Genomic DNA, 17587 nt, shown 5'->3' with positions numbered 1-17587 from the left:
GAGGTGGAGTTCCAGGAGCACTCTAGCTGCGGAGTTAGAGAGCTCTACGTGCCTTTAATGTGCTCTAACTCGCAAGTGTAGCCAAGCCCTGGGAATGTGAGTGGGTGTGGGATGTGACTGGAAACCAAGGTGGAGAAGAGAGAGAGATTGGATGAGGAGCCAGGGGGTGGGACTGGAACTGGCTAAGCAAGGAAACTGGGGACAAACAGCTACAGGGTTATGCGGAGAAGGGGATTGGGAGTTGCCTGGCAACGAGAGTGATAGTTAAGGGGGGTGGCAGAAACTGGGATGGGGAGTCCCAAGAGGTCAGACTATGAATTGCTGAGGAAGGAGACTGGGATGAGAAGCCTGAAAGGTAGATACTGGGACTGGCTAGGTGAAGTGAATGGGAGTAAGAGAAAGAGCCAGGTGGGGGTAGGACATGTCTCTGTGATGCAATAATATAGACCTGGAAGAAATTTTTTGGATGAAACTTTTGTTGCCAAAAAAATGCAGATTTGGGTCAACAACAACCTTCTGCAAATTTGCGTCAAATTCGCCAAATTGTTTGTCAGCGGAAAAAATTTCCAAAAAAGTTAAAACATTTCAACTTTTTTATTTGAAATGACATTTTGTTTTGAATTTTACTACATTTTATTTAAAAGATTTAAAAAACAAAAACAAAACCTTGAAATGAATCATTTGAGGAAAATTTTTAAAAAAATTTGTTTTGGGTCATTCCAAAACAAAAAAATTTCAGTTCAGTTGCCAAATCTGAAAATAGGTTATTTACACAGCTCTAGTCATAGAATTTCTGACTTTTCAGTTTGCTTTCTTTAAAACCTTGGAAATTACCTGCAAACAATAAGAACAGTATTAAGGATGCAAAAGTCAAGCACTCAACAGTTAGGAAATGCCAGAATTAAGGTTGCCTGTGCAACTTTAATTTGGCCCGTTTGTGCATATGCATTCTGATAGTGTTTAAATAACATGATCACATGCTAATTTTTCCATACCCCCTGGACCTGCCCTGGGGATGAGGCAGGGTTGAGTAGTAAAGGAGACTTGTCTGTAGGACCCCTGCTTCATTTGCTGCTGAAGTTGGAAGGTGTGTAGTGAATATAGCAGGAAGAGAAGGGATGATGTCAAGGTTACTGCCATTGAATTCTGCCATGGAGAATTGGTTTCTGTACTTGCCTGTGCCACAGTTCCTATCTGATGTTGGGCAAGTCACTTAAACCAAACTTTTCACTGATTGCATCGTCCTCATTTTCTGGGTGACTGACTGGATGCCCTGGGGCCTGATTTACAGAAGTGCTGCTCACTCACAGCCACAACTGAAGTCAATGGGAGCTGTGCTTTGAACCTATAAAATTCTAACTACTCTGATAAATCAGGTGCTAGGCACCCAAATCGGGAATCTAAAAGAAGTGGATACTTTGACCTGAATTTCTTTGTGTATGTTTCCCACCTGTGACATTGGGATAATAATATCCTCTCATCTCACGGGGTGTTGTGAAAACAAATTAATTAATATTTATGACAGGTTTCAGAGTAACAGCCGTGTTAGTCTGTATTCGCAAAAAGAAAAGGAGTACTTGTGGCACCTTAGAGACTAACCAATTTATTTGAGCATAAGCTTTCGTGAGCTACATCCGATGAAGTGAGCTGTAGCTCACGAAAGCTTATGCTCAAATAAATTGGTTAGTCTCTAAGGTACCATAAGTACTCCTTTTCTTTTTAATATTCATGAGCAGTCAGCTACTATAGTAATGGGCATCATAGGCTCTCTGTCCATTGTCTGAACCTAGTGAAATAACCAAATCAGAGACCAGAAGACTACAGGAACAAGGAACTCCCACTTAGATTTACTCCAGGCATTCTGCTCTACTCAAGGCACCCAGAAAAAATGGAATAGGGGCCTGCAAGTTAAGAAAACAAATTCCACAAAAGTTTTCTCTGGGGAGATTTTGGACTGTATCCATATGCAACACTGACATTCCCATTGCTCTGAATAGCCATAACTGCACATTATCCTGCCAAAATGTCTTGCTCTCACAATCTAGTTTTTTCTTTATTTACTGAAATGGGTTCTACTTTCTTTGCTCTTGCCAAACTCAAATATACTATCATTTTCAATAATCTTGGGCGCTTCATCAGTTTGATAGCTGCTATATGATCTGGGTTGCAGTTATCTTTGTGATAGTCCTCCCTCTTTACATGTTATCCTAAAAATCGAGATTAGCAGGAATACTTTTGCCAGCAGCCCTCAGATGTGGATACTGGGTATTGTGGGGGCATGGTAACACAGGACATTTTCTGTTGTGAGCCCTCATTTCTGAACCTAATTTTCTCTGTTGATCCAGCAAATCTTACTGTGATGGGTTGTATCTACCCTTCACTAGCTCAGCAAGGGTTAAGCATTCACTGTGGGCTCAGGGGGTCACGCCTTCTCACCCTTGCTGGGAATGCTCCAGCTGAAACCAGGATATAAAAGGAAGCAGCTCAGCTCAATCTGGACTGACTGAGGAAGAAAGCAGACACACGCTGCAGGTTCCAGCCAGGAAGCTACTTGAGCACCAGACTGCGGAGGCTAAAGATGCCGAGTCCACTGAGGACCCGCAGTTGGCCGCAGAGACAGAGGGAGAAAGATGGCAGAGCTGCTGGAACTGGAATCACAGGAAGTGGCCCAGGGAACTTGTTTGTGGAGGTTGGAAACTGAACCTGAAACCAGGACTTGGATGCTGAAACAATTTGTATAGTGGGGATGCTGAGAGCCATTGAACCAAACTCTAAAGCCTGTATATGATTAAAATCACTTCAAGCCAAAGAGTGCGGGAGCATCCCCAGCACCCCTAGTTCCAGCACCTATGACCAGAACTACTGTTTGCATAGGGCCCCGGAGGTGGGACTCAGTGGAATAGGGTGGACCCAGATCTCCTTACCTGCTGCTGTGCCTGCTGCGGGGTGTAGCAACTGCCCAAGATACTAGGCACCATTGCCTGAGACTGTGAACGTTAGGCACTACTGCCTGAGACCAAGGACTCTGGCTGCTAGGCCTCGCCACTCTGAGGACAAGGGCAGCCTCATGACTCTGGGAGGGAGAGCGCCTCTCAGTAGGAGTAGTGGGGTCAAAAATTGAACTAATTTTAAGATGGAGCTTGATATAGTTATGAATGCGATTATATGACAGGGTCGCTTGTGTTAGCAGGGCAACGGACTCAATAAGCCACAAGGTCCTTTCCAGATCTGTGTCCCTATGATTTTAAAGTGCTTTAAAAATTGTTGTTGTGCACTCGGAGATGGCCACATGTCAGTAGCAGGTGAAATGATTCTGTTTATATAGGTTTCTTTGTCTAGTCAGTCTGGGCTTGTTTCTATGAACACTTAGTGCGAAAATCCACCTAGCACTAGCCTGCTGGCCACTCAGTGTCCATGTGGAGCCTGCTAGTCCATACTAAAAGTTCCATAGTGCACTTTGATCTACCCTGCTTCGAAACAAGAGTAGATTAAAGTGCGCTGGGTAACTCTTAGTTCATGGCAGCATGGTCCATGTGGACAGTTAGTCTGTGATAGTCTAGTGCAGGGTAGATTTACACCCCAGCTTACCACAAACTCACTGCTTGTCTAGACAAGTTCTACATCTGCCATATAGACATAACCATGTGATGAACTATACTTATAATCTAAGTTCCCTCTAAGCTGCCAGTAGGATACAAAGAGCTGCGCAGGCACACAGCCACAGGGGCCTGAGGAGGGGAGCAAGTTGGGGGCATGAAGGGCTACTGCGCGCCTCTCCTCAGGCCCTGGAGCTGCTGCCAGCGGAGAGAAGCACCTCTCTCCCAGAGCTGCTGCTGGTGGGGAAAGGGCTGGGGGGAGTCCTCTGGCCCCAGTTCCAGGGCAGTCTGCACCCCAAACTTCTCATCCCCAGCCCCACCCCAAAACCCACATCCCCAGCTGGAGCCCTCACACCCTGAACCCCTCATCCCCGGCGCCACCCCAGAGCCTGCATCCTCAGCCACAGCCCTCACCCCCTGCACCCTAACCCTCTGCCCCAGCCCTGAGCTCTCTCCCACACTCCGAACCCCTTGGCTCCACCCCCACTGCACATCACCTCCATATTGGTGCACATAACAAAATTCATTCCGTACATGGATATAAAAAATTAGAGGGAACATTGCTTATAATGTTCCTTTGACTCGCCTGCACTCTGTCGAGTAACCAGTTTCTCCAAGGATTGATCTAGCATGTAGCATCCCACATTTCTGAGCAGCTAAATAGACTCATAGACTTTCAGGCCAGAAGGGACCATTGTGATCATCTAGTCTGACCTCCTGCACACTTGCAGGCCTCAGAATCTCACCCACCTTCTCCTGTAATTGACCCATAACCTCTGGCTGAGTTACTGACGTCCTCAAATTATGATTTAAAGACTTCAAGTTACAGAGAATCCACCATTTACTTTAGTTTAAACCAGCAAGTGACCCGTGCCCCATGCTGCAGAGGAAGGCAAAAAAAACCAACCCCAGGGTCTCTGCCAATCTGACCTGGGGGAAAATTCCTTCCCGACACCAAATATGGCTGTCAGTTGAACCCTGACCATGTCAGCAAGACTCACCAGCCAAACACCTGGGAAAGAATTCTCTGTAGTAGCTCAGAGCCCTCCCCATCTAATGCCCCTATCATGTCATTGTAGGCAACCTCACCATACCATCCCCTCCATAAACTTATCAAGCTCAAAGTCACACCATTTAAAAAAAATGCCTCAGAAATGTTTCCTCCTTTTCCCCCAAATAAGGAATTCCCTTCCTCCGTCCTCCCTGCAGCTTCTACAAAAGTTACATTGGCCCAAGGTTGAGTATGGGCAATATTCAGTCCTTCCCCAGTTGTAAGTTTAAGGTCCGATATTGTGTGATTATGCAGCGTGCTACAAACAGGAGTTTTATTCTATTCAAAGGAAGCTTTCCACTTGCTTCTAGCTCTGTCAGATCCTGAAATATTAGATTTTAAAGTTATGGCCTTTTTATGTCTAGAAAAGCTACTTTTAGATATTTAAAATTTATTAGTTTTAATTTTCCATTCCCTGCAAGTATGTCCAGTTAAACTTGCTAGGCACTGAGGATGTACAGATGGAGGGATATGAAAAATATATGTTTTAAAACATTTTTAAAAAATTGTATATTTTTTCTGTAAAAATATGGGATACATACATAAATCAGGGTGGTGCAGTTATAAATGTTTTAGCAACATGTGTTTGGGATGACTTGCGTCAGTCTCTCATAGAGTCACCATGCGTGAGCGATGTGGCCCACCCAGAATCACGCCCCAACACACTTTATATCATCTACATTATCATATATATTCTTTGTTGTGTGTGTGCCTGTGCACACAAACAAATGAGCTGATAGTACTCCATCTTTCAGACAGAGGTGGCTCTCTCCTCGTTAGCTACTGCAGTGCCTTTGACTATTCTGTTGGCTGAGGACCAACAAACATAACTGATTACCTCAGCTAACCTTTCTCTCTCCAAATTGGAGGCTTCATATCCAGCATGAACAAAGAAATAATCTAGTTTAAGTATCTTGTTAGACTGGTAACCTTGTGATGAGATATATCAAGGTGAAATTTCACATTTTGTTACTTTTCCCATGTAGTTGGTGGCTCCTAATGTGTATCAAATTTCTAGATTCAAGCTCAATGGGAAAATGGAAGGTAGTAGTATCATTACACCATTACAAGAATCTATTAAATTACATTTTTATGATTCTATTGATATCTAGGGCTGGAAGGGACCTCAGGAAGTCAACTAGTTCAGCCTCCTGTGCTGAGGAAGGACCAAGTGTACCTAGAGTCTAGACCACCCTTGACAGGTGTTTAACGTGTTCTTGAAAACCTCCAATGACAGGGATTTCACAACCTCCCTTGGAAGCCTATTCTAGTGCTTATAACTGGAAAGCTTTTCCTAATATCTAACTTAAAACTCCTTTACTGCAGATTAAGCCCATTGCTTCTTATCCTACCTTCAATTGTTCTCCATGTCCATTGATCATCATCCTCTGTATAGCAGCCCTTAACATATTTGAAGTCTATCAGGTCCCCGCTCAGTCTTCTTTTCTTAAGAATATATATGCCCAGTTATTTTTTATCCTTTCCTCAGAGGTCAAGTTTCCTAAACCTCTTATAATTTTTGTAGCTATCCTCTGGACTCACTCCAGGTTGTCCACGTCTTTCTTAAAGTGTGGTGCCCAGAACTGGACAGTACTCCATCTGAGGCCTCACCAGTGCTAAATAGGAGCAGGACAATTACCTCCCGTGTCTCACATACAACACTGTTGTTAATACACCCCAGAATTATATTAGCTTTTTTCATAACTGCATTACATTTTTGACTCCTAGTCAATTTGTGATCCACTGTAACTCCTGGATCCTTTTCAGCAGTACTGCCGCCTAACCAGTTATTGCCATTTTGCATTTGTGTATTTGATTTTTCCACCTAAGTGTAGTACTTTCCATTTGTTTTTACTGAATTTTACCTTGTTGATTTCAGACCCAATTCTCCAACTTGTTAAGGACTGTGTAGTGAGGCAGAGTGGGGTATTACTGAGTGCTGCCAACCAAGTGCGGGGGCGGGACAGGAAGTATAAGAATAGGGCCCTGCAGCTCAGTTGAGCCCAGACCAGGGAAGGAGGCAGAAAGCCATCCAGGGAGCTGAGCCCTCAACAAAGCTCACGACTTGCCATGTGGAGAAAAGGAAACCCACTGCCCCAGGAGACAGCAGAACCTGGGGAGAGACCAGACCACTGCCTGACTAAGAGACTGAGAGCCAGATCCCAGCAGTGACAGAGCAGTGACAGCAGGAACTGGTAAGAAGTAGCTCAGCAAAACCAGATTTTGGTCCAGTTGTGCTGCTGGGACATGAGGCAACAACCACATGTTTCCCCACCAGCCCAGTGGCGTGATCACCTGCCACTGCTAGGTCCCTGGGCTGAGACCCGCTGGAGCCTGGATCCTCCTAACCCCAGCCGCATGCACGGGGCTGGCAGCACACTAACGTTTAGGTCAGTAGGCCAGCGACATTGACTGTCTAATTCTTAAAAAGAAAAGGAGTACTTGTGGCACCTTAGAGACTAACCAATTTATTTGAGCATGAGCTTTCGTGAGCTACAGCTCACTTCATCAGATGCATACCGTGGAAACTGCAGCAGACTTTATATATACACAGAGAATATGAAACAATACCTCCTCCCACCCCACTGTCCTGGTAACAGTGGGGTGGGAGGAGGTATTGTTTCATATTCTCTGTGTATATATAAAGTCTGCTGCAGTTTCCACGGTATGCATCTGATGAAGTGATCTGTAGCTCACGAAAGCTCATGCTCAAATAAATTGGTTAGTCTCTAAGGTGCCACAAGTACTCCTTTTCTTTTTGCGAATACAGACTAACACGGCTGTTACTCTGAAACCTGTCTAATTCTTGCTGTCTGCCCCAGCCAGGAGGCAGAGGGCCATAGAGTGATGAAGTGCTTTGCCTGCACCCAGAGGGCTGGAGCCCTAGTCTCTGCTGTGTACCCTAGCCAGGAGGCTGGGGTTACAAGCTGACTGATGGTGTGTCGATTCCTCTTTTTTGCAGACCTGAACTGATATCTGGGTGATTGTGTGGCCTCAAGGTAGAATGGCTGACAGACATAACTCCCTGATGCTGCTAAGAGAGGATGCCTTAACCCCAAGAGGGAGGGCAGTTACAGTCATTTTGAATTCTAATCCTGTCCTCCAAAGTTCTTGCAACCCTTTCCAGCTTGGTGTCATCTACAAATTTTATAAGCACTTTCTCCACTCCATTATCCAAGTCATTAATGAAAATATTGGATAGTAATAGACCCAGGACTGACTTCTGTTGGAGCCCACCAGATACATTTTCCCAGTTTTACAGTAGACCATTGATAACTACTTTTTGAGTACAGTCTTTCAAACAGTCGTGCACCCACCTTATAGTAATTTCATATAGACCACATTTCCCTAATTTGCTTATGAGACTGTCATGTGGGACACTGTCAAAACACTTACTAAAATCAAGACAGATCATGTTTACAGTTTCCCCCCATCCACTAGGCCAGTAACACTGTGAAAGAAGGAAATTAGGTTGGTCTGGCATGATTTGTTTGTTCTTGACAAATCAATAATGGCTATTCCGTATAACCCTATTATCCTCTAGATGCTTTTGAACTGATTGTTTAATTTGGTCTAGTGTCTTTCCAGGTATTGAAAGGTATTGAAAGACTAGGTTGACTAGTCTATAATTCCCTGGATCCTCTTAGTTCCCCCTTTTAAAGATAGATGCTATGTTTATCCTTCTCCAGTCCTCTGGGACCTCAATTGTCCTCCAGGAGTTCTCAAAGCTAAGAGCTAACTATTCCAATATTGCTTCAGCTAGTTCCTTAAGAACCCTAGGATGAATTTCATTAGGTCCTGCTGACTTGAATACATCTAAGTTATCTAAATATTCATTAACCAATTCTTTCCCTATTTTGCTTTGTGTTCCTTCCCCCTTGTTGTTACTATTAATTCTGTTTAGTATCTGGTCAGCATCTTATTAGCTGATGATAAAGGAAAGATGCAAACTAGATGGCTCTCATCTTCAAATAACTGCTCTATCTGCCAGTCTACTTATGGGATGCTCATGTAGAGGCTGATATTTGAAAAGATTGTGTGAAGGGGAACCCAGATGGAGGTAGCTTCAGGCAATGCTGTTTGATCAGCACCACAACTATCTCCAGCTAAAGAGCTGTGCTAGTGTCCACAACAGCAAACTATGGGGAGGAGAGAAGCATCTGGTGCTTTTGTTTAGTACAGCTCCCTCTGGTACCATGGCAGTGGGTACCAAAGAGAACAGGAAGCAGTACCAGAAGGAGCTGAGCTCTGTAATGTCCAGGGGAAAGCCAAAAGAGTGGATAGTATGGGGCTTATAGCAAAAGGGCCTGAAGTTCTACTCCTTACAAGGCTAGTGATTGAGAGGAAGCAAAGAGAGTTTGGCAGGGACTGTGGGTAGGAGAGTACTGAGGGGAGGCTGGGGAGAACTAGGGGGAGCTAGTAAGCTCTCGTCTACCTATAATTCTTCCTGAGCACTTGAGAAGGGCGCAGAATGGGGTAGCTGAGGAGGTTAATGATCCGAATGGGAGGGCCAGATGGCAAACCTTGGTCCTTCTGTGAGGACTGCTCTTGTTTTGTGAGCCTCTTCTAGTTCAGTATGGTAACTCATGTTTCTGTGTAGTCTCCCTCCTCTATGTGTTAAGTACACTGGAATAGAAGAAACCCCCAGTGTAGGGTGACCAGATGTCCCGATTTTATAGGGACAGTCCCAATATTTGGGGATTTTTCTTATATAGGCTCCTATTACCCCTTACCCTGATTTTTCACACTTGCTATATGGTCACCCTACCTCAGTGTAACACTAAATATATCTGAGGAAACTTGAAACATCGTAGGATTTATGTAATTTAATGTTTCCAAAAGTCAGCGTGACACAAGAACCCCTGAATGCTGACTGGCAAAGGGGTTACAGGAATATCCAGGTTCTGGTATGTACATTCGAGTTCACCAAAGAATGTCATATGGGCTCTTAAATGAAAGCCAATGTCAAACTGGACCTTAATATCCTTGTGAAATGTATATACGGATACTATGTAAGGAGTTATGTATGTAAACTGAAAATATATTTTAAAGTCTGTATCAAGGTAGTAGTCACCAGCAAAGATGAAAAATAGATGGGAAGGAATGTGTAGCTCTGTGTCGGGATGTAAATTAAGCATTGTAAGCTAACAAAATGGATGCCTAGTTACATACATATTCAACAAGAAAGGAGCACACAGGAAAAAACAAGCTAGAGGGGTGGAGGGAGGTATTCTGGCTGTGTACAAAGACAATAAACTTTGGGGGTATATCTAAGAGGGGAAATAAGACACCCCCTCATCCTGCACTTACGGAGTCAATGGACAGTATATTTGATTCATGAAAACAGGATCTCAGCCAACCTTGCTTGAAAGCTGCAGAGAACTTTGAGGTTAACCTGTTAGTTTAGTGTTTAGAAAGCATGTTATGGTTTTGTTTTGTATGTAACCATTTTTTTTGTTTGTTTCTAATATTCTTAGTCACTATCACTTGAATCTTTGACAATAAACTTACTCTGGTTTTCACTATAAATATATTTCAGTGCCGTGGAGTTAAGTACAGTGCTGATCCTGATTTGAATCTTACAAGTTGGTGTGCATACTGTTCCTTTGGGGACAGAAGGCCTGGTATTTCTGTAAGCAGTCAGTGTCGGGGCTGCATATCACAAGGGAATGCTTCAAAGGGATTGGGGTGCACCTATTATTAAACTGCAAGGCAAAGCGCTAGCATAGCCCGGAGGAGTGTTTGAGTGGCTAACAGACTGGTGATATAAGGGAGCTGATACCCAGCTGAGCACAAGCAAGACTCCCTCATGCTGGAGGTAGGGGGTAACAAGGTAACTCTCAGTTCTGGGTACCCCGCAAACCATCACTGTCAGTGTTTGTGAACAGTAAACCATTCTTATTATTTTACTTTTTATTAACCATTTTTGTAGCACAATTTGCTATGCTTTGAATGAGATATAATAGCAAGGTCTTTGCTACTTGTGGTTATTAAGAATCCCAGAACAGGGTGTTAAGGCCAATGTCCTGTCCAAATAAGGTCAGATAAATAGGTTCTTTGTACTGTACCTGTATCAAATTTTCCCCTGTGATTTCAATTGGCTATAGGATTCCTGCTCACGTCCTTTCCCAAATAATAATGTTGTGTTTCTGTGTGCTGTGAAATAGCTGCCATGGTTGTAAATTCCACACACATTCCTTGATAAATCTGCAGACTTTGGTTATTTTAATCTATGTTTAAAAAAAACCCCACCCTTGTGCCTGCCCAGCCTCACTGCTGACACAGATGCTGCAGTGTTGATGTCACTGCTTAAAGTGACAAGAAAGCAGCCCCCTGCATCTGGTGCTGCATCCCCAGAGGCACCTTATGGGGCTATGTAACTGCTCCAGTGGGAAGCGTCCCTGCTATCCAGGCCCACAGCCTCCTTCTCTCAGATAAACCTTAGCTGACGGGCACCAACTTCATATTAGGTATGAGATGTCCTACACTTCCCTAGACTGTACATGATATTAGGCTTCTTAGCTAGCTCTTTTCCAAAGTAAAATGGTAAGAATAGTGATGCTTGGAGATAACAATGATAGCCCCAGATTCTTGTAGTTATTCCACCATGAATATTTCCAGTGGTGCTCCTGTAAATTACACCTGTTTTTATGGAAGGGAAGCTAAGGACAGGGGCTCAGTTTAGGAGCTTAAACTCTGGTCTTATTCTCTATGCCAAATCTCTCTGCCCAATTGCAGTAGATATGATCCTTCCTCAGCACCGTCACACTGCCTGCTTTCTGTAGACACATGACTTGTAACCTGTACTGACCTGTCAGGTTCTGCAAGCCTCAGCATATGAAATATGGTTCACAGCAAGCAGCTCATTGTTCTTGACTCCCGAGTTAGGATCATAATTTGCATGCTTTATAGTTGCATAACTGGCAGTGTCAGGACGTCAGAGGCTGACAGCCAGGATTACGCCAGTGGGAAAGGAAAAGGAAGGCAGATGGGTTTAACACTCCAGCATACTGCAGCTGTCTGATTTCAAGTGCTCAGTTTAATACCAAAGAACACCCAGTGCCAGCCAGGACATTTTACTTTATTTAAATATGATTTCACTGATTTATTTGTTAGGCATTAAAACTCTCTATTGGAGTCCTTGTCCTAGGTAATGTTGTTGGAAAACATCTTTCATTGATACTCATTTGCCCATAAGTGGCACCACACAACCCGGTGTAATGCACCTGGTATTTAAGTCTCAGGGCTTGATTCTTGACAGTGTAGGCTTGGACTCAGTATCGTGCATATAAACATAATGTAAAAGCTGCAGGGGACATGATCCTGTATTTGAGAGTGTCCTGCTCTGCAACCACCCCTTCTTCCTGCCTAGCAGCAGAACTGAGGCAAAAGAGGAGTATGCACAGCTAAGCTCTTCATCTGCGTGCTAAGGATCCCACTTAAGTCAACACACACGCACACACAGTAAGGGAGTGGACTCGGAGTGGAGGTTTCACTCTCTGTAGAGGACTTGCACCTATTCTTCAGCCTTACTTGTGCCCACACATAGTGTCTGCTCACACTATCTACAGAATCTGTCAACCTTCACCTCTCTACAGTGCACTGAAGAAAGATTTGCAGGATCAAGACCTTTATGTTACCTCCATAGGTGAGGGATTTAGGGCAAATAGGTGTACCTTAGTACAAACCTCTATTACCAGCTCCTGATGATACCATGTTGTACCTCAAAAGAAAACTGCAACGCTTAAAAATAGCTTTCCAGCTTCTTCAAAGGCAAAATTAATGCCACTCGACAGGAGCTCTCCCCTTCTTCCTTTCCATCTTCCTCACTCCCTTCCTCTCTCTCTCTGCCCCTCCTGTCCTTCACCCTTTGCCTCCAAACTCATACTGATAAAGTTTTGGCATAAAAGTTTTAGGTGCTAGATGGGTATAATTTTTAGAGATGAAAACAGCATTGCAGTTTAAGGTGAGATGAGATGAATTAGTGGATATAATTTTGCTCAGTATTCTCTCTGCCTGGTAGCTCTGACATTGCTTCCCTGTTGTTCAGCTTAGGCAATCCTCACCACCCTCTTGCTTTTCCTCCTTACCTTTGTATCCATTGTTCTTCCAAGGTTTTCACTTCAGATTTTACTGATACTGGGGGTCCCTTGCGAGATAATACATTCACATTCAGAGGTTTGCTTCTGCTGTCTCGATTTTTGAGTGAAGCTATGACAGAAAAGAGGGACAATCTTTACATGTACTTCGGGTAACAACTGGTTTGCACTGAAGGAGGTGGGAGAAAGCAGGGACTTACACAGACTGGGCTGCATTTTGATTCCTAAGACTCAACTTTTCAAACAAGCAGGCTTGAGGTCCATATGCATACACTTGCCTGCAGATGATTACGCGTGCATTTACTCCAATTACATATGCAATCAAATGAGAAAATGAATGTAGACATACAAATGCATTTTTGTGCATGTAAATGGACTTCTAACTGCTGAAAACTTGGCCCCCAGCAGCCAGTGACTTTCATCTCCACTATTTAGGGAGATAGGGTTACCTGTGGACTTCTCTCGTGTGCTGGTATCTGTTTTGCCATGCCAGGACTTTAGTAGCTCTCTCCCTTCCAGGCACACAGTAAAAGAGTTCAGTTTATAGAAAGATAAATGAAGTAAACTTTCAGTAGGAGGAGGAGGAGGAGCTTTACTTTTAATTGCTCCTCCTCTTTCCCTCAAAGGAGCTGGAGTGGCTTTTACAGCGAACGAAAGCTGTGGTAGAAATCCCAATCAAGTTCATGGCTCGCTATAGCAATCACAGAAATGGAAGGGTGCATCTCACTTTTGGGGGCTGGATGTTTTCTATTAGATTTACTCTGCACTAAATCCTAACTCTGCTCCCACTTTAAATCAGTAGCAAAACTCTCACTCTTCAGTGAGTGCAGGTCCAGGCCCTAAATGAAGCATGTTTCAGAGATGCCCTCCTGGTTGATGCCACGGGGTCTCCATAAGGAATGGCTGAAGTCCAAGGTTTTGCTAACCTGTGGGACAGTTTCTGAGGGTTCACAAAACTAGCTTGAGTTCTCATACCTTTCTTTCCTCTCATTTAAATGCTCTTTCTCTGCCAGAGGAGCTTGGTTACAAAATCCAACCTCTTTTGCTAGCTAAAGGAAATCTTTCTCCACCCCCAAAACTAGACCCTTGTTTATGCTGGGTATAGTTTCCTTTAGGTTTGTTTTTCTCTCATTCCCATTCTCTGCTCTCACTTCTTGCTTTTCAATTTGGATTTTTCTTCCTGTTCTGTATTCCATCCCACTGTTTTCACTGGTTTTTTCTTCCTTTCTCTTCTTCTTTGTTCCAGAGTCTTTCCTTAGTGGAATGTGAACAGATTAACATTTGAGTCAAACTTTTGGACTCATGATATTCAAACGGGTTTGAAGTTAAGACAAAAGAGCTCACCCATTCCTTGTTTCCAGGTACTTCAGCAAATGCTGTGAGAAGAGGTTCCTGTTATGAGACTAAGACTTGTGTCAAAGCATACGCTGCCCTGTTGCTGTGAGAGAGAATAGCAGATCCGTCTTGGTGAGGGAGAAGTAGGAGAAACTATAGCTCAGGGCTGGGCTTGCTACAGTGATGCAGGGCAGAGAAGTATTGCTCCTAGTGAATCCTGCTGCGTTGCCTGGTGGAGAGAGACATTGCTCTGAATGACCCTCTTGAACTATTGCTGCAGATGTGCAAGAGAAAAGCCCCGTTCTAAGCGGATCCTACTGCAGCAATGGAATGACAGAGTGGGCATGCAGGAGAGAAGCAGTGCTCTGAGCAGATCAGACTGCACTGATGCTGTAGTGGGCATGTAATGCAGCAGCATTGCTCTAAGCTGGTCCTTCTGCAGTGGTGCTGTGGCGAAACAGAAGAGATGCCATTCTATACACTGGTCCGGTGCAATGATGTTATGGGTGTGCAGGAGCAATGTCCTCCTCTGAGCTGGTTCTGCTGCAGCGTTGTGGTGGTGGGTAAGCAGGAGATGCAGAGAGAACTGCTCTGAGCTCGTTATGCTGCTGTGCTGACAGGGTGGAGGTGAGGTCTGCGTTGGATACAGACAGTCTGTCCAGGAACCTCACTGAGAACAGTAGCAGAATATTAAGCAGCAGCTCCTTGCTCTTGCACTGTCTGCTCATAAGCTGGCTTGGAGAAGGGAAGGAACTTTCCTTGAACACAGTCCGCAGGGCAAAATGAGCCCTTTCACTGATGGAGTCAGGTGAGCCCCTTGGCTGGGAAAGCAGAAGATCATAGAATCATATAATATTAGGGTTGGAAGAGACCTCAGGAGGTCATTTAGTCCAATCCCCTGCTCAAAGCAGGACCAACACCAACTAAATCATCCCAGCCAAGGCTTTTTCAAGCCAGGCCTTAAAAACCTCTAAGGATGGAGATTCCACCACTTCCCTAGGTAACCCATTCCAGTGCTTCACCCCCTCCTACTGAAATACTGTTTCCTAGTATCCAGTCTAGATCTCTCCCACTGCAACTTGAGACCATTGCTTCTTGTTCTGTCCTCTTCCACCACTGAGAATAGTCTAGAACCATCCTCTCTGGAACCACCTCTCAGGTAGTTGAAAGCAGCTATCAAATCCCCCCTCACTCTTCTCTTCTGCAGATTAAATAACCCCAGTTCCCTCAGCCTCTCCTCGTAAGTCATGTGCCCCAGCCCCCTAATCATTTTCATTGCCCTCCGTTGGACTGTCTCCAGTTTGTCCACATCCCTTCTGTAGTGGTGGGCCCAAAACTGGACGCAATACTCCAGGTGTGGCCTCACCAGTGCCAAATAGAGGTGAATAAACACTTCCCTCGATCTGCTGGCAATGCTCCTATTAATACAGCCCAATATGCCATTGGCCTTCTTGGAAACAAGGGCACACTGCTGACTCATATCCAGCTTCTTGTCCACTGTAATCCCCAGGTCCTTTTTTGCAGAACTGCTGCTTAGCCAGTTGATCCCCAGCCTATAGCAGTGCATGGGATTCTTCCTTCTTAAGTGCAGAACTCTGCACTTGTCCTTGTTGAACCTCATCAGATTTCTTTTGGCCCAATCCTCCAATTTGTCTAGGTCCCTCTGGACCCTATCCCTACCCTCCAGCATATCTACCTCTCCCCTCAGTTTAGTGTCATCTGCAAACTTGTTGAGGGTGCAATCTATCCCATCGTCCAGATCATTGATAAAGATGTTGAACAAAACCAGCCCAGGACCAACCCCTGGGGCACTCCACTTGATACTGAATGCCCACTTTCTGGAGAGAATCTCCCAGGCCTCTGTTTGGGGGTGTGGGAAATGCCCGTTATGCTGGCAGGAGAAGCATGGCTCATTTGCTGGGGATGGGGGAGTGTGCTCTTCAGCTGGATGACAGAGTAGAAGGCTTCTGTGGCCTGTCTCACACTCAGCCCATCTATAATATAATGTATATGTTGGAGCACGTATCCCTGGCAACTCTGCCTTTCTGTTCTCTCTGTTGATTTCCCCAACGCTCTGCGCAGTTCTTCTTCTTTTGTACAGGTCTCGCTTTCTCCACTCCATCCTCGCTGTGTGCTCCTGCAAACTGGCTCCCTCCTTGCTTGCCGCATGGCTTTCCCTGCTTACACTATTTTTTCTCTCAGAGAGAGGCAGAACATAGGTTCCAAATCTGCTCAGGTTCTCTGCAATGAGAACGTGTTTAAAGAATCGGCTATTTGGCAGTTCCAGTCTAACTACTAGTAATCTATTGGCACTAAAATTCCTGTTGTGGAAGAAGGGCAAGGACTGGTCCTCAAACAAGAGTTCTGGAATCCCCCACTTTCTCTAGTGTTGATCTGCCAGGAGCTCCCTCTGCACTGGCCTGCTCCCTCTTTTCCCATCATTCCCAATTGCAGTGGAAAAAGGAAGAGAAGTGACTTCTGGGTCTGGTACTCACCTACAGCATGCCTAGCATTCATCCCCTCTCTGTTATTCCTCTCTTTCTGCCTGCTCCGTAGCCTCATGGACTGATAATACTTGGAATTTCTTTGAATGGCAATGTAGTGAGTCTGTGACTCACTATCCTGGGTCACATGATCAGTACTCTCTGCCTTCTCCTCATCCTCAGAATTCACACCTGGCTGTGAGGCTGTCTGCTGAGAACTGCCCTTCTTGACACCACTGGCTGCTTTTCTGCAATGCCTTTCCACCTCTTCCAGTTCTTCTGTCTCCATGACAACAGATATGATTGTTTAGGAACAGAACGGCTTCAGACCTGTAACCTCCATAGACTTCATCAGATCTCTCTGCTTTAGAATCAGAAACAAAACAAAAAAAACAGAGAAAGTTCCACTTAATTCAGAAATCAGAGTGCGCCATCCATCTACAATGATACAGAATTTGCCACCTGCCTTGATTTTTTTGGTTCATTGTGATTATGGGGGCCATCCCACATCTTCCAAGCCTTATTGATGTGTCTTGAACATTAATTTGGACTAGCACATCATCATCCCATATGAAACAAACATCACAACAATGATGAGTTTGTTATTCAGAACAAATTATTTAAAAATGGGAACTCTACTGGGTAGTGTCCTAGAATAATATAAATGTAGAACTGGAACGGACCTCAGTAGGTCATGTAGTCCAGTCCCCTGCACTGAGTCAGGACTAAGTATTAGTTAGACCAGAGGCTCTCAAACTGGGGGACGCACCCCCTTGGAGGGTCATGGAGTATATTCTGGGGTGTGTGTGAGAAGCTTTAGGGGAAACTTACTGTGCACATTCAGAGCTGGCCGGAGAGCAGCAGCTGCTGGCCAGGTGCCCAGCTCTGAAGGCAGTACTGCCACCAGCAGCAGCGGAGAAGTAAGGGTGGCACGGTATTGCCCAGCCAGCAGCTGCTGCTTTCTGCTCTGCCTTCAGAGCTGGGTGGCCAGAGAGCAGTCGCTGTTGACTGGGTGCCTGGTGG

General features: G+C 44.7%; 1 protein-coding gene across 1 annotated transcript in view; it reads right to left on the bottom strand.

Annotated features, from left to right (window-relative positions):
* The window catches only part of NGEF (neuronal guanine nucleotide exchange factor), a 75424-nt gene extending 58571 nt beyond the window's left edge, over window positions 1-16853 (bottom strand). Inside the window, exons 1-2 of the mRNA XM_077826581.1 lie at window positions 16577-16853; window positions 12738-12858 (exon numbers count right to left, since the gene is read on the bottom strand). Of these exons, the coding sequence (XP_077682707.1) occupies window positions 12738-12858; window positions 16577-16853 (398 nt within the window). The remainder of the gene's footprint in view (window positions 1-12737; window positions 12859-16576) is intronic.
* Between the last annotated feature and the right edge of the window lie 734 nt (window positions 16854-17587).

Source organism: Eretmochelys imbricata, chromosome 9 (genome assembly GCF_965152235.1).
Source record: "Eretmochelys imbricata isolate rEreImb1 chromosome 9, rEreImb1.hap1, whole genome shotgun sequence".
NCBI lineage: Eukaryota > Metazoa > Chordata > Testudines > Cheloniidae > Eretmochelys > Eretmochelys imbricata.
Note: the sequence above shows the minus strand (reverse complement) of the source record. Positions and strands in the feature narration are given on the sequence as shown.